This window comes from Sinohyriopsis cumingii, chromosome 1 (assembly GCF_028554795.1).
Source record: "Sinohyriopsis cumingii isolate HCF-2022 chromosome 1, ASM2855479v2, whole genome shotgun sequence".
NCBI classification, from domain to species: Eukaryota; Metazoa; Mollusca; class Bivalvia; order Unionida; family Unionidae; genus Sinohyriopsis; species Sinohyriopsis cumingii.
In genome coordinates, this window is record NC_142961.1 from 176,809,709 (window position 1) to 176,837,590 (window position 27,882).

The window sequence follows — 27,882 nt, forward strand, 5'->3', positions numbered from 1 at the left end:
TTTGTGTATCCTGAGTAGATGGTGTTTTGTACATCTTGGTACATATTGTTTTGTGTATCCTGAGTAGATGGTGTTTTGTACATCTTGGTACATATTGTTTTGTGTATCCTGAGTAGATGGTGTTTTGTACATCTTGGTACATATTGTTTTGTGTATCCTGAGTAGATGGTGTTTTGTACATCTTGGTACATATTGTTTTGTGTATCCTGAGTAGATGGTGTTTTGTACATCTTGGTACATATTGTTTTGTGTACCCTGAGTAGATGGTGTTTTGTACATCTTGGTACATATTGTTTTGTGTACCCTGAGTAGATGGTGTTTTGTACATCTTGGTACATATTGTTTTGTGTACCCTGAGTAGATGGTGTTTTGTACATCTTGGTACATATTGTTTTGTGTACCCTGAGTAGATGGTGTTTTGTACATCTTGGTACATATTGTTTTGTGTACCCTGAGTAGATGGTGTTTTGTACATCTTGGTACATATTGTTTTGTGTACCCTGAGTAGATGTTGCTTTGTACATCTTGGTACATATTGTTTTGTGTACCCTGAGTAGATGGTGCTTTTTTTTAACAAAGGTGGACTTTGTCAGACATGCATGTTTTATTCACCTCCATAGCTTATATTTTAAAAAAGTTTGTCCCCTTTTGAAGAATTGTGTTTACTCTGTTCTCCCACATCCTCTATTGGTCCATTGAAACTAGACAGGAAGTATGCTTATCCGGATCACCCCTTGAGATGTTTTTCAGAGGTCTTATTCCCTGCATGAAATTCCAGGAGCTGAGCAACCAATGCTGGTCTTTCGCATTTTCACTTGGCCCATTGAAACTGGATAGGAAGTATACTTATCTGGAGACCGCTTTGGTGGCCTAGTGGTTAGTGTCCACCTTGGAAGCAGGAGGTTGTGGGTTCAATCCCCAGCTGAGTCATACCAAAGACTTACAAAAATGGTACTAACAGCTGCCTTGCTAGGCGCTCAGCATTAAGACGTTAGTGTTAGGACCGGTAGGCCTGGTGTCAGGATAATGTGTCTGGGTGGGACATCATGCTTTATGACTGCGGCTTGATGCCCCAGTGCTAGACATCACTATAAACTGCCACACTGCAGACATCGTAGCGATATGACTGAAAAATTGTTAAAGCTACGTTAAAAATCATAATCACACACATACTTATCTGGATAACTACTTGGGACCATCCTTGAGATGCTTTTCAGAGAATTCATAGAATTCAAGGACCTGAGGGACCTTCCTCAAAGTTCTTTTGAGAGATGCAGCTTAAACAGCCCCAGAAGCAGCAGTAAATCATGTCTCCCTTTGTCCCATCTCTAGTTAGATGCAGTATCCTGAGAGTTCAAGAAGGGAAGTTGGTAGGTGCATCACCTATTCATAACAAAGGAATGGGGAGGCCGAAGGGACTTGAACCCTCTTCTGCCATCCTGGAATTCCCGTGGGTGCTTGGCTAGCTATCTTTTCAGAAGTTTTGTCAAGCATAAGCTACATGAGTCCTTTCTATAATGAAGGAAGGATACTAGCTTTGTTTCCAGGAACATTCTTTTGCAAGGACCCTGGTTCTTTTTCACCAGTCAGACTAGTTCCAGTGAGGGAAGAGGTGCATTCTTTTTGCAGAAGGATATGATAGTAGTGGTGGCAAATGAACAGTCTCTGGCATTCTTCTCTTGGATTCACCTGGTTTCTGAGAAAGGTGGAAAGTGAGACTTGCAATTGATTTTTCTGCCATCAAGATGTTTCGTCAAATCATTCAAAATGGAGACTCCCACTATAGGAATTCCATGAGGCCTGATGACTGAACAGGCTCCATTGGCTATAAGATGCATACTGTCGCATCTCTAATGTTCCTTCTCACAAGAAATATCTTTTGCCTGGACCAAGAGGTTTGGTCTAGCCTCTCTTCCCAGACCTTTCTTCAGGTGATCTGAATAATTGCCACCATCATAGGGTCCTTTTAACAGGATCTGTCACACTGCTGGTTCACAGTGACTGAACTTGGACTTGCTCCAAATGTGGAGAAATCAGAGCTGATTCTGTGGGTTATTGTTTTTTACATGATGATGACTTTCCTTATCATCTTGGTGCAAGTTCATGTTCCATTGGACATAATAGAATCCTGGCTCTTTGGTGGCACTTCAACTCAAGACTTCATTGTTGGTTTGCATATATCTATTCCACATGTGGACCTTGAACTCTGTGGTGGATCAAGAAGCCTTGTGCCCTCTCCACTTTCCCTGTCTGTTTAACTTTAAACTGCACCAGGATCCCATCAGCTTGGGGTCAGAATTTCATCAGCACTTAAACTGGTAGTCAGTTGGGACTGGTTTCAGGCTGGAGACCCCAAACTCCACTCCTGTATGTACATAAATGCATTAGGCACTTTTTTGCTAGAAGGGCTTGTTCTTCGGGTGTTTGTGATCCCAGGAAAAAGTTACCCTTCATCTAAACAATTTGGAAATTATATTTTCAGCTCTACATGGGTATGTCGACAAAATCAAGAGTCATTGTGTGGTGGTTTCCCACAGCAACACTTTGGTGGTAGGTACCTTGTGTGACCAGGAGGTATACATGCCCATTCCTTCTGTGGAGGCTTGAAACATCCTTGCTTGGCATCTTCTGAAGGAATTGCCCCTTCAGGTTCACCATATTCTGGGCAAAGAAAATATTATGGCTTGAAGGCTGTCTTGGTGAAGCAAGGAAGTCCTCACAGAACAGTCTGTGCACCGATTCATAGCTGAATTCTTTTTCGGTGTGGTAGGGGTGGAGGGAAACCGTTGGTGGACTTGATTATGACAAGAATAAACAGGCTTCCCTTTTGTGTCCCCCCAGTCCCAGATCAGAAAGTTTCGGCAGTGGATGCCTTCATTGTGATATGGGAACATCTTTTCACTTGTACCTTCTCACCTTTCAGAATAGTTCTTCAAATGCTTCACAAAGTCGGGACCTCCAGTGTGCAGCTTTTTTCTGATAGTCCTTATGAGACCCCAACAGATGCCATTTAACAATCTATTTGACCTATTGGTAGACCACCCAAGGACATTACCAGGGAGGAGGGAGATGAGTTAATGCAAGCTGCCCATTTTCAGAGTGCAGCGGGAGACTCATGTTCCGACTTGAAGAGGGACACTGTTTAGTTAGCATGTAGGTCTATAGGGCAGCCCTGCTCAAGTTCTCTCAGGGTCTTGCCAATGGTTTCTCTGATGAAGTTAGGTGTTTTTAGTTGCAGAGACCAGTACCTCATTCACAAATGCCTGGAAGGAATCTCTTACGGGTTTTGTAGGCTTTGGCAAAAAAAATCATGTGAACCATTGTATGAGGCTTATTTCAACAACCTTACCCATAAAAGATCTTTACTTAGTGACTGCAATGAGTGAAGCTTCATGCCTGGTCTATAGAAAAAGGTTGTTTGCGGTTCAGTGCCATTTGAGTCATATTCTCTCCTTTTGTCTACCTGGTTTTTGGGGCAGAAAAGTTAGTTCGACTGGTAAACCCACTCCTAACTGAGATGCCCAAGATTGACTTGTCTGCCCAGTTAGGGTGTTGTAGTTCTATTTGGCCATGTCAGAGGAGAACAAAGAGTAGGATGCATCGGTTTATACCCGTTAGGGGCTCTGCTGGTACCTTGTCATCCACAATTTTCAGATTAGTTGGTCTTCACCATCAAGAGAACTTTACAGTCCCTCACTATAAGGGATCTTTCAGTCATGAAAATCAAAGGCTACAAAGTCAGGGTTATTGCTAGTTCATGGGCCTGTTTGAATCATTTGTCATTAGAGGATGTTATAAGAGGTGTGTTTTGGTCACATACTACTTTCTCCTACTTTTAACCTTCTGTTTTTGATGCGGGGGTCCTGAGTGGTCTAAAGTGCTCTCCGTTATGGATCACTGCCATATCACCTCTGTCTACGTGGGTTCGAGTCTAGAATCTGGCCAATGTGGGTATGTGAGAAAGCTTGCCAGTAGCTTCTCATGGATTGGTAGTTCTTCCCGGGGTTTTCCTCCACCATTAATACTGGCCGCCATACATACCCTATCGTGTGCTGAAAAATGGCATTAAAACCCACAACAACTGTCTTTGGTGCACCAGAGCAAAGGCAATTTTTCCTTGGCCCTATACTTCTAGTGCAGAATGTGGCCCAGTTTGCTGCCAGCTTACAGTGGTAGACAGTTAAGCCATATTTTTTATTAAACCAGCATTTTGAGACGATCAGTTTCCACCTTTACTGGCAAATTCAGCAAGGCAGTATTACTAGGTCATGTGTTTTTGCTATTAAATGGGGGGGTACAACTAATTTGAAAAAAGTAGTACAAGTCACTAATGCAAAGTTACCTCATCTCACCCTGCTTTGATGGCCAGAGTGTAGTCTATTTCAGAGTCAAATAGGACGTAAATCCCACCTGAGCCATTGATGTAGTAGTCAGACTGGTTCTGGGTTATGTCTTGTAGAAAGCTGGAACAATCCATTTAATGGGAAGATGGAATTATGAGCTTGGGCAAGGGGTCTTATCGGGGAAGAGGTAAGCAAGGCAGGTAAGTATAACATATTTTAAAAAAATTACCATACAAAAACTACATTTTCAGACCTGCCAACCTTTATGATTTAAGTAAGTGACTCTTAAATTATGAAGAAAATAGAACCAAAAATTATGAAAATAGTCATTGCAATCATATCTGGATACTGGTATGTCCTTGTTTGAGCCAGATCCAGGTTTTAGATTCTGTGGAGTTCATCACAGAACTTGTCTAAATTCATGTGTATCTCAGTTGCTTTAAACTGCCCATATTTTTCATGCAAAATGCCTGTATTATCCAGCTGTTGCTGTTACAGTATTTTGTAGAAATAGTGTCCTATGAAAACACATTGCATACTGGTTAATGTAAATCATTGATTGTAATTGCAGAAGTTGCACATAAAAGATGACCTGGATCTGAAGAGACGTGGTGCACCCGAGTCTTGTATTACGGTAAGAGTCCATCCATATGTGTGTGTGCGTGTGTGTGAATGTTTGTGCGCATGTGCATGGGATACTCTTTGGCAAGTTGGTTTTGTTAAGGTACATTGCATGTATGTTAGCAACACACCTTGTTCTGCTGGATAATTATGTCATATGTGAAAGTATCAAGCAGTGCAGGGCAAATAATGGGTAAATCATTCTAGATTGAATAGTCGAGAATTCTAATCACGGAAAGTATAATTTTATATGCCTGTGTGTAGAGATTATTAAGAAATTCATGCAAAATCCTGCTTGTCATCAAATGTGAATATGTATGTTCTTGTATAAATGGAATGTTTCTCTTAATGTACATAGGACTTGAAGTAGTAAAATAAGTTGATACGAATTGCTTGAGTGACCCCCTGGCATATTTTTTTAAAAACAAACTTGCCTTCCCTGGATATCATACATGTTTAAATGGATTAGTCCTTATTTTTTTGCAAGATTTTCATTATGCATATTTGTGTATTTGTTATTTTGAATTTAATTTCTCTTTCAGAAACTGAAGGACTTAGAAGGAGAGCAGGTAAGATAATACTAAGTGGATTTTAAACAAAGTTCTTTAAGGGAAATGGAACCGGTTGTAATGTATGGAATGTCAGTTATCAGCTAGTTGGGTCACATGCTGTAGATGAACATGTATATTTGACACAATTAGACAATACATACATAAAGAAATTTTTCATGAATTCAAATTAAAACAATATCATTTCAAGCATTTAGTTCCAAATTGTCACTAAATTAATCATCCCATAAGCACCATCCATGTTTTATGGTGTTGCATTCTATCAGTATATAATTTGCTTTCAGGACAAGGTTTTTGATGTTCTATTTAAAATGATATTGATATTAAAAAAGAGACATATACTCGAGCACACCAGAATTAGTCTTGGTCACTAAGACATTTAACACCCTAAATAATGTCTTGATGATTAAGACATAGTTGGGTATTAATATCCCATCTAATTAGGGAGTAAAATACCCAATCTGTCAAGGTTTTACGTTGATCTTTGTTCATACATTCCACTGACAGTGAATATTCACCATATTGGTGCCTTTGTAAATGTTCTTTTATGCAGAAAGGACACATTGTTTAGTCGAAGTAAAGGTCTTTCAAATATCAACATTGTTTGGTCTGAATAAGGCATTTCAGATATCCACATTGTTTGGTCCAAGTAAGGCCGTTTGGATATCCACATTGTTTGGCTTTAGTAAGGCCTTTCAGATGTCCACTTTGATCTAAGTAAGACCTTTCAAATATTATATAAACCATCTTATAATGACTTTCTCTATAAAGCTGTCAAAACCTTTGTTCTCATCATTGCCCATTTGTGATTAATTTTCATCATTGCAACCCAATTTGTTAGGACACTACAAAACCTAAGGGGTGGCCTAGTGATTAGAGTGTCCATCATGGATGTGGGAGGTCGTGGGTTGAACTTTAGGTGAGTCATACCAAGGACTTATAGAAATGGTACTAACAGCTGCCTCGCTAGGTGCTCTGCATTAAGAGGTTAGTGTTAAGACTGGTCGGCCTGGTGTCTGGATAATGTGACTGCATGGGACATTATGCTGCATGTATGTGTCATGATGCCCCAGTGCTAGACATAAACTGCCACACTGCAGACATAATAGCCTTATGACGGAAAAATTGTTAAAGCTCTGTTAAAATACAAATCACACAAAAAAATCTAAGGGTAACCTTTTTGGCATTGCATCTGTTTAAAGCAGTTGGGTTTCAGTCAGTTTTAGATAATATCGTTCCAGTTCACAATAAACTTTAATTAAACTTGGAGATTACGATTACGATTCTGTATGAGTTGTTGGGGTAATTTGCATTTTTGTGTTACCCACATTATCAGGTGAGCAAGACATAGCAATTATTTTTTATGTCAGTGATGGTGTGAGCAGTTTATGGTTTTGGTTTAAGTTTTTTTCTTTGCTAATTTCTGTGTCAGATATATTCCCAGATCACATTAATATTAGGAAATGAACTTTGATATTCCTTGAATAAGTATTTTAATCATTTGGCTCTGTATGCTTATATACAAGGGAAGAAACTGTTAACTAATTACATTCCTTGGCAGCTACCCATCACCTGGTATTTATGCAAGCTTTCATTTGGCATGATCAAAGTCATCCCACTTGGCATTATGGAATCCAAGCATATTCTTTTATCTTCATCCATTCACCTCGAAAGTTCATATATTGATGTGTATTAATGTATTTGGTACAGTTCGATTGATTTCTTGATTGTTTTTTGTAGTTGTGGACTTCATTACTCAGACTTTGGTATCCAACACTGCTTTGTTGGTGCTTATTTTTGGTTGTATATTCGCACACCCTGCCAGCATATTTTGCCTGTTTGTATAACCCTAGTTATTGATGTATATGAACATTTTCAGGTTATTTTCCAGTATTTTTGTTATTTTTGTCGCTTCAGTTGAATATTGGCGACAAAATAACCCAAGTGCAAGAAGTTTCAAGCCAATAAAGACATGAATAATACATGTGTAGCTTGCACAAAGTGTTCATCATGATTTTGCCTGCAGTATGTGTGATGTGGTCAGAAGGGAGTTGGTCCACTGTTGTTTTTTTTGGGTTTTTTTGGGGGGGGGGTTTAATGTGTCATTTCTTAATGCAATCTATGCTATACATGGCATACATTATAACTGGTGGAGGAAGAAACGAGCAAACTTCGGTAAAAACAACTCTCGTTGGAAGTGACTGGCAAGCTTTCTTGCATAACCACATTGGTCATGCCTGAGACTGTAAAAATCTGTCAGACATGCTAGACGTACAGTTGGACAGAGGTGAAATGGCAGTGATTGGTAAAGGTGAGCACTTTAGACCACTCAGCCATCCCCCACCCCTGATACCCCTACCATTTTGTAGAAATGTCAAATGAGTAAAAAGTATGTGATGACTTGGTATGTGGATTTTGAAGCCTCAAGTCTTGACCAAAAGAGATCATCAGTTGACAGTGTAGTAAGGGATGCCATGTCATTCCTTAATATAAAAGAAATATAGTGCCTACTGTGACCATCGTGCATTTGGTCAGCTTGAAATGACAAGAGGGGTTATGGAGATTCTGATCGCGCATCCTTTTCATGCACAGCACTGCTAGGATTGCATATGTATAGATCAATACAAGAAGTAACAACCCAGTTGATGGCCTTTAGTAGGGACTTGGAGACAACCTGCTGGTTGGTGCTACACTCATACACAGCACTGCTGGGATTGCATATGTATAGGGGGCCCCGAGTGGCCAAGTGGTCTAAAGCGCTGTCCGTTACGGATCACTGCCATCTCACCTCTGTCTGCGTGGGTTCGAGTCTTGGATTCAGCCAATGTGGGTATGTGAGAAAGCTTGTCAGTAGCTTCTCGTGGGTCGGTGGTTCTTTTTGGGGATTTCCCGGGTTCTTCCTCCACCATTAATACTGGCTGCCATGTATAGCCTATCGTGTGCTGAAAAATGGCATTAAACCCTACAACAACAACAACAACAACAGCATATGTATAGATCAATACAACAACCCAGTTGGTGGCCTTTAGTAGGGGCTTGGAGTTCACTCATCATTTAATGACTCCACCTGCCTGCAGACAACCTGCTGGTTGGTGCTACACTCATACATTGTTAGCAGTCTTGGATCAACCTTCTTCCACAAATTAAGTGAATGAGCCAGCTTTCAAAAGAGCTTCAGATTTTATTCATCCAGCCCCCACCCCTCAATGACAGATGTGCTGTCTTATCTTGAGAAGGCATACATTTTGAAACCACGTTTTTTTTCTCAACAATTTTATAGCTGCATCAAGGTTCAAATTGAAATGTCAAGGTCAGTCAGACTGTATATAAAGAGGGATAAATTTGTAGCCAGTCTGGATGTAACCAATGCATGAAAATTTCACATATCTGTCTACTCAGCTTGATGAAAGTTCCTTTGGTTTGGCTTCCAAGGCACAATATACCAATTTCACACACTTAATTCAGTCTCTACATCAACCCGTAGGCATTAGCAAAGATGATAAACTGCATTGAACTGTTGTCAGGTTGATCATGTCAGCAGTGGCCACAATGTACCTGGACAACTCCAAAAACAAATGGTAAGTCCAGCTTTAGTGTAGGATGCGAACAAATCTACTTTTTTTTTGAAGTCGTTTAGGGTTTCTAATGAACTGGGACAAATTGGATCTCAACCCATTTCTACATTTTTGTATACCTTGGTAAGGAGTTTCTGACCAATTTTGTGTATGTCTGGCTTGGATAATCTAGTACACATGGTCTATTTCCAATAGGGATTTCAGTGCGGTTTGCTCACTGAGGCAGCAGATTTATTTTCCCTGGCTACCTTTCCATGTACCCATTGCAGATGGTCCATTGGTACCCATTGCAGATGGTCCGTTGGTACCCATTGCAGATGGTCCGTTGGTACCCATTTTCTGGTTGGCTTGATGTTTGAATGATCTTAGCTCAAAAAGTGGCTCAGAGGAGAAATTTCTCTACAAGACCACTAACCAGCTAGGTTTTCTACTGTGAAGGCTTACATGGGAAAGCAGTAATTTTTCAGAGACTGGTGCAACAGCATTGACCCATTGAGTGCCTCAATCCTGCAATTGGCTAACTTTCTCAGGCTTTTTGAGGAGAAAAAGTTGGCTATCGCTCAGTGATCTTTGACACTTTGAATTGTCATGTGTGATGGATAATGCCCACAGTAAGATTCTGTCAGACCTGCTAGCCAATTTTCACTTGAATTTGCCAAAATGGAATTATTTTTATGGATATGGCTTGACTTGGATCAGTTTGAGCCTTTAGCCAGAACCTCACTAAAGCTGTATCCTGCAAAACATGTTCTGTGAACCCAAACTATCTCAAGATTGGATGGTTCCATGGACCAAATTACACCTCAGGGCATCTTTGGTAATAATAGGTTACTGTGATATGGGAGTCAAAGATTGGTCATCTGATCCCTGGTCATCTGATCCCTCTGGTCTGATACATCAATAGAGGTTGGTGATGCAAGACTGTAAGCACTACTTAAAGCTCATGGAAATGGGTTGTTGAAAATGAACCATCACTTTGTCTTAGATGAACAAAATTGGCTCTTAAGCATGCTTTCAAACTATCTTCTGTGTAATCTAGCCCCACGTATGTAGATTTTGTGTCCAATACCAAACCTATGTTAAAAAAACCAAACTTCATTCTGTCTTTTGATAAAGAATTTTATCCTCAGTTGCTGACCTTAACTTAGTGTTGGAAGTACTGCAAAATCATTAGGCCTGTACCGAATATCCGCCTTGTATTCACTTTGGCCCCAAATAGTTTATTAAATGAAGTATTTATATTCAGCTGAATAGTATGATGCAGCCAAATACGAATAGTACAATTAGGTCAACCTCCGTGAACAGCAGACTTGTAGTAATCAGAAAAAGAGTACCTTAATTCATATCAACAACCAATGGAGCACATTTCTGAATGAGCCTTGTATCCCGAGGGATATTGATCCAGTGTTATGGTGGCAGACCAATGCTAACAGGTTTTCTTTACTTCGTTCTTGTGCCCAACATTGTCTAGCAATGCCTCCAACAAGCATTCCACCTCCTCCAACAAGCATCCCACCTCCAACAGGCATCCCACCTCCAACATGTGTCCCACCTTCAGCAAGTGAACATCTATTCAGCGCTTGTCAGACAACAGATCTTGTCTACTGGCAGAGAATGTTGAGAGAATTTTTTTTTTTTAAAGTTCATGTATATTTCATGCAGCAGTATATAACTATTGGAAAATTTGAATCTTGGTATTCATTAGTTAACATATAAAACATTATCAAGACATGTAACTGCAGCACTTTGACATTTTGGTAATGCCTTATTTACTTTGAACCTTCATGTGTTCGTTGTTAGTTACTCTATAGTTAATTAAAATGTCATTAGCCAGCTGAAAAAATTATTTTGTTTTGGAGCATTCAGTCACTATTCATATTTGTATTCAGCCAAATAGTTATGGGTCTCTAGTCATATTCATCTGAATAGTTAAATCCATGATTCAGTAAAGCCCTAAAAATCATGTTCCAAAATTACCACCTGAGTTATCAACACCCCACAAAATGATATTTGAATTTTGCTAATTCAAATGGCCATCTACATATCCTCTCCTTTATCAGAATAAATTTAATGAAATTTGAGCCTCCTTTAATTGCCATATGTACCTGTATACAGACAGTTCAAAAGATGTATAGTTGGAGCTGCCATTGCAAAACCTCATGGGAACATTTCTTGCCAGTTACCAAGTAACACCTCAATTTTTACTGCAGAAATTGATCATACTTGTAGCATTGAAAACCTTTGAAAAGCTAAATTTCATGATCTCAGATTATGTTTTCACATTGAAAACCTTGCAAAGTCTTAAATGTGGCAGCACTGTCAGATGTTCTTGTACATTTTTGGAGACAGTATTCTGTACTGTTGGTTGCCTAGTGATGTAGATATTGTTATGACTCTATGTTCTTGAAATAACTAACATGAAAGAGCAAAAACCAACAAGTTGCATAAAATTCAAATTTATTTCCCTTGAATAACAATGATTATTTAAAAGGAACTTACGGTATTGTGAATTATATCCCGAATAGTCCTATGAAGTGTTCAGAATGAATTTCAGTGGCATTCTGAATAAATTCCAATCTTTAATGTGCTGATATACCAATAGCCTGGAATGTGCTGATTTGCAAACTATATTCCCAAAATAGTGCTTTAGTCTGGAAGAATCAATGTGCACTGTGTAATTGCAATGAATAATTTAAATAAATAAAATCGTTTCAAATTTTCAGTGAACAACTAAAAGACTGATTCCTCTTCATATGTTAAGATAGGAACATATCTGATGTGATTTCCAGTTTTGGCTTGATCAGTGTGGTTACGTAAGAAAGCTTATCAATTGCATCCTGTGTGCTGTTGGTTTTTCCCAGGTGCTCCCTGTACCAATATACTGGATGTAGTTTATAGCCCATCAGAATTTCTACATTGGTTGAGATATTCAGCTATGCAAATTATATCTCAGTAGCAACAAGGATGCTAATCCATGAACATGCTTAGCATCCATTTTGGTGGTGGGTGAATTGATGGAGCCCATTTTAAATAAATAATTTTTTTTTACAAGTGCCAAACTTCTGTCGACTTTACAGTCATCTGCTTCTTTGTATGAGCCAGTACATAATTCATCTTCACTACCCTGGGTCATGGATATGTAAGAAAGCTTGCCAGTAGCTTCTCGAGGGTCGGTGGCTCCTTTCCAGGGATTTCCCAGGTTCTTCCTCCACCTTTAATACTGGCCGCCATGTATAGCCTATTGTGTGCTGAAAAATGGCGTTAAACCCTACAACAACAACAACAACTACCCTGGGTCATTGATCCACTTCATTTCACTTCAACCCTTCACATATTTAGCAAGTTAAAATGGTATCTGCTATCTGACTTGATGCAGCTGAAATTGATCCATTCAGATTTTTTGATACATTTGAAATTGGGAGATTAAGAAAAATCACATTGGCTTCCAAATAGAATGATACATTTTGCACAAATGTTTCTCCAATTTAAACAATTTAAGAAACTTTATTCCACCTTTTGAATTCCTAACAGGTCACTTATGAATTCTGTCATTGATTAATTGATTTTGCTTCCTGATATCAGGGATTCTCGTCAGCAATAGGGCACTTGTTCAAAACACCATTTCAGCTGGCTAAATATACCAAGAGTTGACGTGGAATGAAGTGGATTGACCACCCATGGCTTGCGAAGATGATACAAGCCTGTACAGAGTAGTGAGAATAATTTATTCAATCCTCCAATTCTGGAACATTGAATTCCTTCAATATATTTTAGGTCCATGCTTGGGGTCGATTCAGATAAAATGAGTTTTGTTTCTTGTTTATTTGTAACAGCTCCAAGTATTCTGAGGGAGTGCTTAAAATTGTTAATAAATCAGCAGTAGCTTTAATTTCTCAATCTTTTTACTAGCAGGTCTTGTCAATAACTGACTTGAAGAAACTGGTGGATGAGTCAGAAGTCTTGGACATATCTTCTATGAAGGACCTCATGATCAGACTCTGTCAGGAAGGTGTAAGTTGCAATACATTTTGAAAGGGTTTAAATGTCAGGAAGGTATAAGTTGCAATACAATTTGAAAGGGTTTAAATGTCAGGAACATGTAAGTTGCAATACATTTTGAAAGGGTTTAAATGTCAGGAAGGTGTAAGTTGCAATACATTTTGAAAGGGTTTAAATGTCAGGAAGGTGTAAGTTGCAATACATTTTGAAAGGGTTTAAATGTAATAGTCTGCAGTTGGAACCATAGAATATCATGACATCTGCCATGAAGGGTCTTGGAGAAAACTCTCATAACTGATTCTATTTTTAATAATAACCATAGAATATCATGACATCTGCCATGAAGGGTCTTGGAGAAAACTGTCGTAATTGATTCTATTTTAATAATAACCATACATGGTTAACAGTGTGCAAACATATGCCAGAATGCTGGAGAAAGATCAAACTCTAAAATTGTACACTGAAACCATGTGTGGTCATTATATTAGCTGGTCATAATAGAACAATGCAGTTATGCAGCAAGAAAAAATATTGAAGATTTTTATTGAAACAGGTCTTGATTTAAACCTGAGATAACGTACTCTCAACAGAGGGAAACAAAGTGTTAGATATTTAGACATTTAAATGCATGTGGAATCATTTAGGGCTGTTCCAGTAAAACATATACCCCTGGGGGGAAGGCACTTTCAAATTCAACCAACCCACAACAGAAGCAATTTAAAAAAAATTATGATCCGCAGTCAGATATGTTTTAATCGAAAAACACTGCCCCCTACAGAAGCATATTTTTTTAACATAATTTCTGGCTATGGGTTAGTGGGCAGTAGAAGCGATTTTAATATTGGGCTGGGGACAGAAGCAATTTAAATGACGGCTGGAGGTAATCTACTGAATTCTTATAGATCATATAATCTACTGAATATTTTTATTTGTATTCACTCATTATAATCAATCTTTGGTCCTTTTGTTTGTTTGTCTGTCAGCCATGTATGTCTCGGATACTGTGAAATCAAAAATTTTCATGGTGGCTTATTATTTCTATATATCATCGATTAGTCACTTAATACCTACTAATTTAATATCCATGAATACAGATTTTATAATAGGGATTTTTATTCTGATACAGAAATTATGAATTTGTATCCTTACTAAACTGTGCAAAGGTTCTACTGTTTGATTGCAGTTCTGCCTTATTTCTCACCCATGTGACAGAGAAATCTACTTATTTTGCGAACCTTACTTTTCCTGTCTCAGTGTAGTCATCTCAGACCAGTCGTCTCAGTCAAGGTGTTCACGCACTCAGAACTACTTTTAAAAAAGAAACACTTGTTGTCTTCTGCTGTGCCTGACGTAGTTGTACTGAAAATCAAACAACAACAACAGTAACAAATATATAACAAAAATATAGTAACTTGAGTTAAATCCATGTTTGAGAACACGCCATACAAAAACATTTCGAGAGAGACAAATACAAACGCATATGATGTTGAGCTTTTTGGTATTATGCTTGTTCGTTCCACACAGCATGGTCAGTTTTCTCCATTATCCAGTCCTAGCTCAGTACAGTTTTAAATCAGCGTCATTAAATGTAGTGAAAGCTACCGAACTAGTTTTAAATACTTCGTGTGAAACAAAGTATATACTTTTAGTTACATTTAATGATGCTGACCTGAAAATGACTGTGCTACAGATAGGATAAATTTCTCAATGCTGTGTGAAATGAACAGTATTTATAATAGAAAACACTGCTCCATGCATATAGACTATAGACCTATACACTTCATAGCCTCCCAACTCTTTTAACAAATACGGAAAACTTAGTAACAGCCAGAAAAGAGTTATATAAAACATGCTTTTTTCTAATTTTATTAAGCCTCTCCATTGTGCCCCGGTTGAATCTAAAACATAACTACAATATTTAAAGACAAATAATGCACTTACCAGCCAGAAGGAATCATTTATACGCATATACCTTAATCCATAAGCAACTTTCATTGTAGCACTTGCCATATTTCCAGGACAGAAAAATAAATGTTCAAGTTTAGCACATGGTTATCCACTAGAATCCGTTTTTGGAGGGTCTATTTATACACGGAGGTAATTTTACAATCAATATTAAGGACAACACAAGTATGTCACACACAGTTTCTCCTCCTCCAAAGAAAAGACTAGTTATATACGATAGTGACACAGATCTCTAATTACCCATGAATAATCTAAACAAAGATGTTACTCTTCGTTACAGCTTGTACTAAGTATAACTACCGTAGAGCTGAGTAGCCAATATCATTTATTATTTACAGTATAACTTATCAAAATTGGAACTGATGAAAATAAAAGTTTCTTGTAATAAATATTAATTATTTATTGTCAATTTCATATAACATCCGTATATTAAATGTGATAATACCTCATTATTATGCGACATTTTATGTTGTTTTTTTTCTTTGCTCACGCGTATAAACTGTGTACTTCGGATGCAACAGTCACACCACAGCCCTCATTAACATACTTATGTTAATTCCCCGCATGTAAACATTGGACATGAACATTAGTGCAGAATTCTTTTTACTTTAAAGGAAAATATTGGGTGAGAAAAAAAATCTACATTGGGTTTTGGGCCAAGACAAGGAAATCCCAGTCGCGGGTTTATATTATATGTCTCCCCACGAGGCTTGCCCTCGTGGGGAGACATATAATATAAACCCGCGACAGGGATTTCCTTGTCTCAGCCCAAACCCCAACGTAGATTCTATATATTTCAGGCCAAGACAGTGAGACACTTGCTCCAAATATTGATAGTACTTGCTGCCCTTTTTTCGCTAAATGCAAGGCTCAGAATTAAAGCAAATCTGTTTACCCATGGTTAGTGATTTTGTTATTAATCACTAAAACCTGATCCATCACTAATCCTACTGGTGAAAATTTCCGAAGGTTATTTTCATAGCCATTAACAATTGTTATTTGACAGATGTATCAAATACATGTATGCACTCCCTTAAATGGTTAATTCATCTGTTGTGTTAACTGAGTACATCTTGCACTTGATGAGGTACACAAAAGAGTGACACTGAATGCTCGTAACACAAATGGAAATGTTAAACCTCTAATCCACTCATTAAGTTAATTAGTGTGAATAATGTCAAACAACAGCTTTCATACACAGTAACTAGAATGGTGTACTGTCCCCAAGTACTCATTTCATTACTGATGATAACGAAAGGTATAGGCTATCATGGTAGTATTGCCAATCTGAAAATGCTGACTCATCAAAAAATCCAGAGTTACACTGAATGTGTTTTAATTTTATATCACTGTTGAGAAATATTCAGTGCATTATGCTGTGATGAGTACACCACTCCCTTGATAACATGAGCCCTGATAACTCACAAACCTGCTTATAACATGGGGTCAGTCATGGATCCCATTTTTTTAATACTAGAAAGTACAAAACAATTGACCCCTATTTGTTGAAAGGGAAGAAAATTATGAAAAATATTGGTAACTGAAACCTTGATATATCTCCTGGAAATATGAGTCAACTTTATGAATTATCAACTTCTAATAAGAACTCTTATATTTTGTTAAATTCTTGGTACAGCGTAAATAACAGTATGCAATGAAATTTTGATCAATGAAAATGTCACTAATGCTTACTTGAGGCAGGAATTTTATAAATAAATACCAAATAAATTATTTTTTTTTAATGAATTGAAATTCAAGTATTTTATCTTTTAGTTCGGTTTAAGTGTAATGATTGCAAATATAATGTGCCAGGTTGTATTCAGACAAGAAATATGCAAGTCTACTGTAACAGCTTATGTCCATGAGTGTTTATGTGAAAACCTAATTAGGTGCCTACCTTGTTTTGATACCTGTTTGTGCAAGTATTTTTTGCATTGTTGCAATGAATTAAAAGCTGACCTTGTATTACCACGTTAATTGCATCTTTTAAATCAGAGTGGGTGGAATGCATGAAAAGTTAAAATTCATGCAAATCCAACCTGTGTGAGTGCTAGCATGCCCCGTTAGTATGTGTCAGTCAACTCATTTCAAGTGATCAGTCGAATACTTATAATTCTTTTGTGGTGTTATAAAGAAAAAGGAGTAAATCAGAAATGATTTCTTATACTAATACATGCACATGTGATCTTCATTTATAAATGTGATTTTATGTGTAATGATTTTTTTATTTTTATTTTAAATTGTTCTGAAACTACTTTGGGAACTGGTCTTTTTGTACAAACCTGTTATTAGAGACCACCTGTCTTGAGAGATCTTTTTTTTTTGGCAGAAGAACCAGTCTCTTGTAACAGGTTTTACCGTATTTTGACAACTGGTTGAGTTTACTCTAACACCTGTCACTCTGTTGGAAGACATTTGCTTGTCTGGGTTTAGTCGCCAGTATGGAGAAGTCAGATCTGTGTCATTCTGAATACTTGACAGAAGTGTGAATAAATTTCCTTGCAAATCGGGAAATGGTTTGTGTTCCTTCCAACAGGACCTTGCAGATACTCTTGAACATGATGACTGTTTTGAAAAGACTTTTCTCATCTCTAGCTTTCTACTTTTGGGACTTGAATGCAGCAGCAGATCGCACAGGGACCACTTTTCAGCTTAGATTACTTTGGGGTCAAATTCTTCACCATTTCAGATGGTGGATCCAGTCAGTATACGTTTCTGACCATAGTTCCATTACATGCTTTAGAGCCTCATTTCTCTATACCATTACCTCAGTTGCTGGCTGGGATGCTTACATAGAGCCAGAGTGGTGTGAGTAAAACTATGTTCTCCACGTCATCAACATGCATGATGTGTTTCTGATACTTCAGGAGTGCATTAGTCTCTTAAAACAAAATTGTGTACAATTATTACAAACAGCATTTCACTTATGGCATGCTTCAAATACCAAGGTGGTACTCATGCTGTTTCAGTTTTCTAGGAAATCTTACCTTCTTTGATGGGCAGCTTCAGCGGGTATCATTCTCAGAATTTGCTGTATTCATGAAAAAAAGAATATATGAGTAGACAGCATATCAAACCAGAGCATACAGTGCCCATAGAATGGTCTCAGCATCATTCAGAAGCAGAGAATCTTTTTCAACTTTGTGGAAAACCTGTGGTAGGCTTATTTTTCTCTCTTGAAATACAACCAGAAGCTATGGCTTTTATATGTCTGCAATGCCAAATTAGAGTGCATGAGGGTGTGGAGATGGTTGCTTTCAGTCTGAAAAGGGATCCACTGTTGACCTTCACCCGAGAACATTTCAGAATGATCTTTCACATCCTTCCTTGTGTCTGGACTTTATCGACATAGCTCATCATGATAGCCACTTTGTCAGCAACAGTCCTGATTCAGCAGTGTACTCTCCTGTTGGTTGACACCCCCATTTCAAACAAGGTTGCATACTGCATCATTTTGGTTAGGAGGCAGTTGTCTCCCAAGGTTTTTACGAGTCTTAATTGGTGCATTCAACAGGGTATTGGTCAGATCTGCCTTTCTTTGGCTACAATTACAAATTTTCTCCTTTCTTTTCTGAAGAAAGAATTGCTCAGTAATTAATGGTTACAGAGCACCCTTTTGTAAGAATTTTAAGTTTTCGGTGGGTTCCACCATTGATCCAGATATTTGTCGTAGACCATGTCAGGTATTTTGAGTTCTGGAGTCCTAAGTGGAGCTTTTCTTGTGTTCTTTGGTACATCTGTACCCCATTATAATGCACCTTATTATATTGTGATTCCAGATATAATGAGTAATACTCCGGTGGCCTAAGCGGTTAGACAATCTGCCTCGGATGAAGGAGATCATAGGTTCGAACCCCGGCCAAGTCATACTAATGTCCTAAAAAAATAGTACTAGCAGCTGCCTCACTTGGTGCTTAGCATTAAAAGTTCAGTGTTAGGCCTAATGTGACTGGGTGAGACATAATGCTACTTGTCTATGTTATGATGCTCCAGTACTAGACATCACTATAAACAACCACACTGCAGACATTGTAGCAATATAACCAGAAAATTGTTAAAGCTACGTTAAAAATCCATATCACACACACACACACACACACAACCACTACTTTGAACCTCATAACCAAAATCATAACAAGGTATAACAATATGGTTCAAAGCAATAAAAGGTGAAACTTAGTTTTTTTTTCTTCATTTCTTTTCTTTTTCAAAACACCATTTAAAAAAAATTACATAGTGCCTCCTATAGTTTCTTATAGTGTTCTCATTATACTGTGATTCCATATATATTACCTGGTTTGGTACATAACACGGTCAGTGGTTATGTACCATAACTGCTGCATTATAACTAGGGAAAGCTGAGTAAGACATCTTTGAGAATCACTTAAAAGAAAAGTTTCATCTTTTGTTAGCATTGGTAAGATAAAATACGCAAATTCCTGTCATACTGGTGGAAGAGGGTTGATATCATTTCTGTGGCAACTATGATAATTTCTGTGAATACTCATTTTTCTGGACAAAAATCAACTACCTTAGGTTGCTCCTGAACTAATTCAAAAACCCAGTCACAGTGGCATTTGTGTTATTCATGATCAGTCCGAGCCTTGTGTTTCTATTTGGCTAAATGAAAATGGTAGGAAATATCTCTTTATCACTCTCAAAGGTACTTATGATGTTTCAACAGCCACCATTTCTGAGTGAATTAGTTTTGGCTGTCAGTCTCTCAGTCCATGCAGTTCAGGTTGTTGGTACATTTTGGATCGATACTAGTCATTCCTCTCTTGGTAAGTTCCATTTTCTTCTGTCTCCATTTAGTGGCACACCAGAGCACTGGCATTTATGAATTTTGCAAGTTAATTGTGTTAGCCCACCAAGTTAATTGTGTTAGCCCAGCAAATTGTCACCAGGTCATCTTCCATTCCGCAGTAGCACCCTAATGGAATTAAATTAACTTATATGTGATAAATATGGGGGCCAGACTGGTACAGCTAGCATTGTAATATCAGGTAACATGTCGCTGCTTTTAAAAGATATTCAGTGAGCTTTTCTGCTCATATAAACATATGTGAGAGTTAGTTTTGAAATCAGATGTAAGATTAGGTGAATGACAATCAAGTGTAATATTCGTGCGAGTCCTGCAAACCAAGAGAATTTCTGAATTATTATTTCAGAATGTGAAAGAAGCAGAGAAGTACAAGGATAAAATGCTGTCTTCTGGGTATGAAATAGACCTTGCTCTACACAGAGCTTTTCTGCTAATGTATGCCAACTTGGAGGGTGCCTATGAGAAGACTCTGGAGTGTTGGAATAAAATGTAAGGCATGGTCTGAGTGAATGACAACAGTATTCAATCAGATCTTACAATTGTTCTCTAAATAGTGAAATTTAGTATGCCAATAAAAAGAACTGAAATTGAGAAAATCGTAGCGATATGACTGAAAATTTGTTAAAGCCATGTTAAAAATCCAAATCACACACAGATCACACACACAAATGGTGCTCAACAAGCACTAAATGTTGCAGACGTCACTCTAAACTGTCACACTGCAGACATCGTAGTGATATGACTGAAATTTTGTTAAAGCTGTGTTAAAAAAACCAAATCACACACACACACAAATAGCGTTCAGCAAGCACTAAATGTTGCAGATGAATGGGAAAATAAGCCTCTTAGAAAATGTTAATCAGTATAGAAGATTAAAAAGGAATATTCATATTCTTGGGAATAAGAGCAGGAAGGGACACATTTACATTTTTTGGACATCACATGTCAGTTTGAGCATGTTTTTTGGCAGGAGTTATGATTCCTGCCATCATGTGAAATGGGAATAAAATTCCAAGAATGGCATCAAGTTAAGAGATGGCAACCAGCCATTGAGCTGCATAGGGTTTAGCAATGAAGTTTGTGCAACTGTGCTACTTGTAAATTTACATTAGAAACTTTTCAGTTGAACATAATGTATACCATCACAGTTTGAAATTTAAATACATGTTTTTGAGCTTTACAGTGGCAGTATTTTGTTGTACATTACTGAAAGCAGGTCAAACTTATGGGAAAAAAATCAACTGCATTTTGGAGACAGACTTGTTAAGTTTGGCAGGACTGCGTATATTATTTGCAGTTGGACTTGCATGCAAGAATACACTGTTTTCTTCTCTTTTTTATATATAGGAATGAACAGTATCCTGGCACAGCTCATTGGACACAATATCATATTGCCATTGCTGTACAGGAGACAGAGCATGGCTTACTGGAGGGTACGTACAAACTAGATCCATATATTAGCGCTGATTTAATTATGATTATGTCTATTCTTTTAAATTGTTGTATTGCATTATATTGTTCTTACAGTACAGCAGTACTGATCAAATATATAGCATGGTACATAGCTGGCATAGCTGCTACGGGTCTCGTTTTTTTCATATTTGTTCTGTATTTTGGACCTGAATACGGGTGTACATTTTCTTTGCAAAAAATATTTTTTTAATTTAAAAAAATAAAGCTTTCCTTGCAATTTTCAGTTTAGAACGGGCATTCAGCTCCTGTCTGATAGAAATATATCGCATGTATATAGGAATACTGTTCTACAATATGATTGGTTCATTTGAAATCAAGGCTACCATGCCAGTCTTTATCCACCATATTGGATTTTGCAAACCGTTACCACTGTCACTGTATCTGATCTTCATAATATTCAACTTCTAATCATGTTGAAGAGGAAAGCAGAATACTCAGAATTTTCTCTTGGAAAGACAAGAAAACAGAACTGGAAGGATAGTTGTGCCGTCTTGTTTAGATTTGTGAAACCATCTAGTAAAGGAGAAAACTCTGCGTTTTGCAAATTGTGTAATGTGATTTTGCTACTGGGCATGGAGGCGCCCATGAAATACAAGAGCAGAGAAAAGCTATTAAACATCAGTTTGCTGCTTCATCATACACAACTCAGCCTGAACTTACGATGTTTATAAATACCAGAGAGAACCTTGATGTAATTCAATCAAAATTTGGTTTATTAAATTTCTTTTAGAAATGAACCTTCCTCTTTCAGTTACTAGTGTTACTGGTGATTTATTTCACATACATTTTCCAGACAGTAAAATCGCAAAGTATTACTCCTATGCTAGAACAAAAACAGTATAGTAAGAAAATCACACAGAATTGAGATCATCAGTGAAAGTTGGTACATTCGAATCGATAATGATTGGAAAAGGCGCCTATAAACAGCCTGTGTCTGAGTGTGTTGCACTCTTGCACCTTCTGAATGAGCACCTGAATGAAACATGTCTGGAAGGTATAAGTGTGCAACACATGCATCTTTGACATTAAAAAATTATGTAAAGCACTGACCTACTTTACTGATTGTTGTATATGTTGTAAATAGTTACATATGCATTAAAGTTTTAAAAATCAGTATTTGTTTCTGAAACATCAGTATTTTTATCAAAAGCAGTCAGCATTTTTGTATTCGGAGGTTGGCAGCTATGAGCTGGTTTTCATGTTTTTATTAATGTAACTTGTGATGAGCTTGTCTGTGTCATCACAAATTTATTAGTCAGTCACTTGCTGTCTATTCACTTGAATACTAATAAATTAACAGTGTACTTTAATGTCACTTTGAAGCAAATAGTATGGATATGCTGGCCAAAAGAACATGGAATTTTACTTAAAGCTAAATCAGTAACTGTTGGTGTTCCTCAGTCATCTTCATTAAGTTCATCAAGCTCAGCATCGTGGATGATTCTGTATCTGTGAATTTGCACACGAGAGTCTTGACATATATCTAAAATTAGCAAATTCTGTTCACACCTTAATCATTACCATATGTATCAGCATACAGAACAACACCAAATGTTCCATACATGCTGACAGTGTAATTTGTCATATAGAAACAGAGTTGTGGAAGACTCCATTTGTTGAAATCATTAGTGCTTAAAACAAATTTGGTAATTATTGCTTCATTTCAATATGATCAGAGGAAAATTCACTGAGCTGCAGATGTGGATATCATTTGCAGTTATGAGTTTAACTGTAGTTTATGTTTTGGCATAACAGCAGCACAGATATTATTTAGACACATCTATACCATTTAAAATTTCTGACATAAGCTTTAACCCCAAAGCTCTCTGTTTAGATTAACAGAGAGAAAGAAACTTGTGGCATTAGCTTACCTGGCCAATGTGGGTATGTGAGAAAGCTTGGCAGTAGCTTGTCATGGGTTGGTGGTTCTTTCTGGAGTTTCCCCTGGTTCTTCCTCCACCATTAATACTGGCCACCATGTATAGCCTATCATGTGCTGAAAAATGGCATTAAACCCCACAACAACAACAGTAACAACTTACCTGGCCACAAGTCCAAAAGAGCCTTTGTGTCTGCATAATGTCTTCATCAGTAATTGCTATTATAAACTCCACCAATCACTTGACCAGTTGTCACCAAATTTGGTACAGAACGTCCTGGTATGAAGTACTTTCTGATTTATGCAGTTGATGCCAGTCTACTACCAAATATTGCCATGATTACTAAAAGTATTGGGGGGTCCTGAGTGGCCAAGTGGTCTAAAGCGCTCTCCGTTACGGATCACTGCCATCTCACCTGTCTGCATGGGTTCTAGTCTCGGATTCCGCTAATGTGGGTATGTGAGAAAGCTTGCCAGTAGCTTATCATGGGTCGTTGATTCTTTCCGGGGTTTTCCCAGGTTCTTCCTCCACCATTAATACTGGCTGCCATGTATAGCATATTGTGTGCTGAAAAATGGCGTTAAACCTTACAACATCAACAACTACAACAAATAAAAGCATTAACAGTCATGATCAAATAGATAATTTTGTGTGACCTTGTGTAGTATTGTCTCTAGATCATATTGTTTTGCATATTTTTGACCTTGTATCTAGTGTGACAACACCTACTCATTTTTTTTCAGAGTATTTAACATAGCATGTAATCTCAAAACCTAAAATTTATTGTGCATTTCATAATTTGGGTGTGATATTTTTTACTCATTTGATAATGAGAAATTCAGTTTTATTTTCATATTTGAGACCCCCAATCTCTTGAATTACTTTTTATATTCCCAACCTCTCTGCTTGTGTCCATCTGTCCTTCCATCCAGCACAGTAAGCAAATATGATTGTGCACTTTTTGATGGGCTCATTGCTTTTTTTTGAGACTGATTGGATCTTTTTCAATTGGCTTATTTTATCAAGATGTCAGATGTGTTTTTTAAGGAGCAATATATCTGCATATAAATGAGGTAATCTTAAAATCAGATTGGCTGAGCTGGTTACCACTCAAGAAGAGTATTTCTGACTCAAGTTGGATCAAACTATGTAAACAGGTTTATATCAAGATGTTGGACAAGTTATTTTGTGAATGAGAGAAATGCATATTAATGAATTGTATCAGCTTTCATCCACTCAAGAGACAGTACTTTTTTTTACGGATTTCGATCAGATTTAGTAACTGAAAATCTCATAAGTATGATGATAAGTGAGATCAAACTATATTAAGCTGACACAGCATCTAATTGGCACCAGTCAGCACCTTAGTGACTATTTATGATTAGATTTGGATCAAAATTGTTTACTATTATATCATTATTGTGTTGGATGATTTTAATTATAAGCATTACCTTTGCATTTTTGTAAGGTAAAATTGTATCTGACAGCTTGTTTCCACTCCGGAAACGTAGTTTTGATTGAATTTTACTCCAGCTTGGTTGACAAGTTTATGTTGTCATAGTCTTAGGTTATGTTGTGTACATATTAATAACATGATATTTACATCTGATTTGCTGAAGAAAATATTGGCGCATTGGTTTATTTGATCAAGATCTTGGATGAGTTTTATTTTGTTTATTGGTGAATCTGTGCATATTAATTGTATTATTATCTTTAAAATGAACTTGTTATCAGATTGGCAGAGCTTGTGACACTACTCTTTCAACACCATTTCTGTTAACATTTTAATCGCAAAATTGGTCAAATCAACATAGTGTATAGGATTGGAGATCACATAGCTGTGTTTTTACACTACAACAACAATCTGCTTAATAAATAGTTGCCTCTTATATAAATCTGGTGGGTGATATCAGGCACACATGGATCTTTTATTTTTCTGGCAAGGATGCAGTTAGATATCATTGTGTACTGGTCAGTTCATTGTGTGAACCTTGATGTATTAATATCCAGCTCTTACTGTTAGAGCAAATCATCATACTCGACGGAGTGCTTATTTTGTTTTTTTTTTTCATTCAGAGGCCATAAAGAGACTGGAGTCAAACAAGCCACTACAAGTTGAATCAAAATCTCACCACCAGCAGTATAATTTGTACAGAAGACTTTTTGAAGCAGCTTGGAAGAAAGGTGGCAAAGATGCAGTGATAAGGCTCGCATCTGTTTTTAAGGACGGCACACTTTCCAGCTTAATCCAAGGGGATGTAATGGCAGCTGTTGTCAAAGGGTAAGACTGTGTAAATAAAGACTGCCAAACCCTTTTGAGTTTTACCATCAATCTTTAAATTTTGAGCAAATGGAACAGTAGCAATACTTTTTCAGTTATGTTAGTTTTGGTCAACTGAGGATACTGGCTAGTCTTTGTTCTGTCCAGATCTGAGTTTTTATGCTAAACTCATTCAAGTTTTACATAAAACCAGACATGCTTTAAAATTATTACCTTGAATCTTCATCTACCTGTGTTCATGCAGAATGCCCATGTCAAGATTGTGCCTTTATATTACAGCATTGTCTAAAAATGTTATCCAAGAAATAAACACAAGTTGAAGACTATAGTCAGCCATCCTCATAAAAAAATCCAAACTGGACTTTGCTGTGTAAGTGTCATAAAAAATCCAAGCTGGACTTTGCTGTGTGTCATAAAAAATCCAAACTGGACTTTGCTGTGTAAGTGTCATAAAAAATCCAAACTGGACTTTGCTGTGTAAGTGTCATTTCACAGCTTGTTCATTAATGAAATCTTGTTAATAGCTTTCACTTCTGGTAATAAAGAAACCTTTGGATTCAGGGGTCTAAAAGTCAGAAGCCTCAGGCACTGTGAGTCTAGTAAGAAAATAATAGTTTTTGCCCAGTACATTTATGGCTATTTTATTAAACCCCAGCTGGGGTAGGCAGTTCTGTGAATATAAATTATTTTTCTGTATCATTCACAAAATTAAGAGTAAGAGCATGCCAGTAAACAAGAGACATTTTTGGGTTTTTCAGAAGTTATATAAGATAATTGTTGGTTTTTTTTGGTTATTTTTTACAGGAATTTAGTAGCCTTGAAATTTCATTATGTATTTTAAAAGTGATTTTGTGGAACAGAATGTTTTGTTTGTGTTATGTTGTACAGTCAAACCCATCAATAGTGGCCACTTGCTGGAAAAGCAAAACTGGCCTTTGTACACAGTTGACCTCAGTACAAAAGGTCACCTTTTAAAATTGATTTTTTTAAACTAATACCATGTACAAAATATCATTAGTGTTATTCTTATTATTGTTATTATTATTATTATTTTATCAGGATTGTTTTATGTGTGCAATTCTTCAGAATCATAAAATCTACATTTATGTTCTTCTCTCCCAAACTTATATTCCACATACGATAACTGTATCTTCTTCACTTTAATCCATTCTATAAACAAAATCATCACAGTTTTAAAATAATCACCGATCTATATTTTTTGCACCACGACAGAAAAATACTACCGATTAACTGTGAAACAGAAGACTGACCTTCTGGTTGGCATGAAAACGGCAGTTTATAAAGAATGTCTTAGCTTGCCAATACAAAAAAAAACAAAAAACAGTTGGCTTATGCGAGAAGCCAATGTTGGATTGGAAATCAAAATAAAATGTGTGTACCCAGTGTATCCCCTAGGGGTGCAAGACAGAGTCAAAAACAACCTTGGTGTCAAAACTGGGGGCCAGACTGAGTTAAAAACAAACTTTGGTATCAAAACTGGGGATCAACTTGAAAATTTGGGGGTCTCTGAAGCGCAAATGAGGGTAAAGGGAAACACTGTACCTATTCATATTAACATTGGTCCCCACTACAAACAGTAAAATTCTCTTTTCTTTTGCGATGTGATCCAGACAGGATTGCTGTTTTAGCATAATTCAGTGTGATTTAAGAAAATGGACATGACTTGTGGGGAGTTAGGTTTTATTTATAAAAATTTACATGACATCAGGGATTTGATAGATTGGAGCTAACACATAGAAGTTATCTGTTTGATCAAGCTAATGTTAATAGTGTTTTATAGTTTTCAGTTAATAATGAATTGTCTGACTTGGATGAAGCTCAGCCAAATATTGCAGTGTGTCCATTTGTAGTCATTGATATATCCTATTATTATAGCTAATTTTTCATGGAAGAATAACGTTTTAATATTTAAAGTTCATATTGTGCACAAGATTGTTTATTAAATGAAGTTCATTGATATGAGTGCAATTTCACTTCTGTTGCATGTTCTCAGTGGTATATTCTCTTTCTAGAGGCATTCATATTACATGATAATTGCCATGTAATTTGAATGAGGCTCTCTTCCCAGTGAAATTACCATTTGCTTACTGCTTAGCTAATTGCTTACAAGCTGGAGTTTGAATTGAAGAAATATCTCTCTCTCTGGATCATATATACCTGATTTTTTTGCCACTATATGGTATAATTGACCTCTTCTATTGATCTGATAAACATCGCTCAGACAGATATTGAAAAAACCACGAAAATTCGAAAAAGTATCAAAAGTCCTTGAAGAGTCTTTAAATATATGCATACATCCTTTAGCATGCCTTAAAATTTTTCTTGCATTT

The 27,882-nt window shown here is 37.1% G+C and overlaps 1 protein-coding gene across 3 annotated transcripts in view; it reads left to right on the forward strand.

The window, feature by feature from the left end:
- LOC149808447 (leucine-rich PPR motif-containing protein, mitochondrial-like) overlaps positions 1-27,882 on the forward strand; it is a 162,202-nt gene that overhangs the window by 67,854 nt on the left and 66,466 nt on the right. For 2 of the 3 annotated variants that reach the window (XM_089977347.1, XM_089977356.1), the window contains exons 18-23: positions 4,915-4,977; positions 5,507-5,533; positions 13,018-13,119; positions 20,244-20,386; positions 21,245-21,330; positions 25,327-25,531. In XM_089977347.1, the coding sequence (XP_089833473.1) occupies positions 4,915-4,977; positions 5,507-5,533; positions 13,018-13,119; positions 20,244-20,386; positions 21,245-21,330; positions 25,327-25,531 (626 nt within the window). The remainder of the gene's footprint in view (positions 1-4,914; positions 4,978-5,506; positions 5,534-13,017; positions 13,120-20,243; positions 20,387-21,244; positions 21,331-25,326; positions 25,532-27,882) is intronic. The other variant, XM_089977366.1, reaches the window with a different exon arrangement.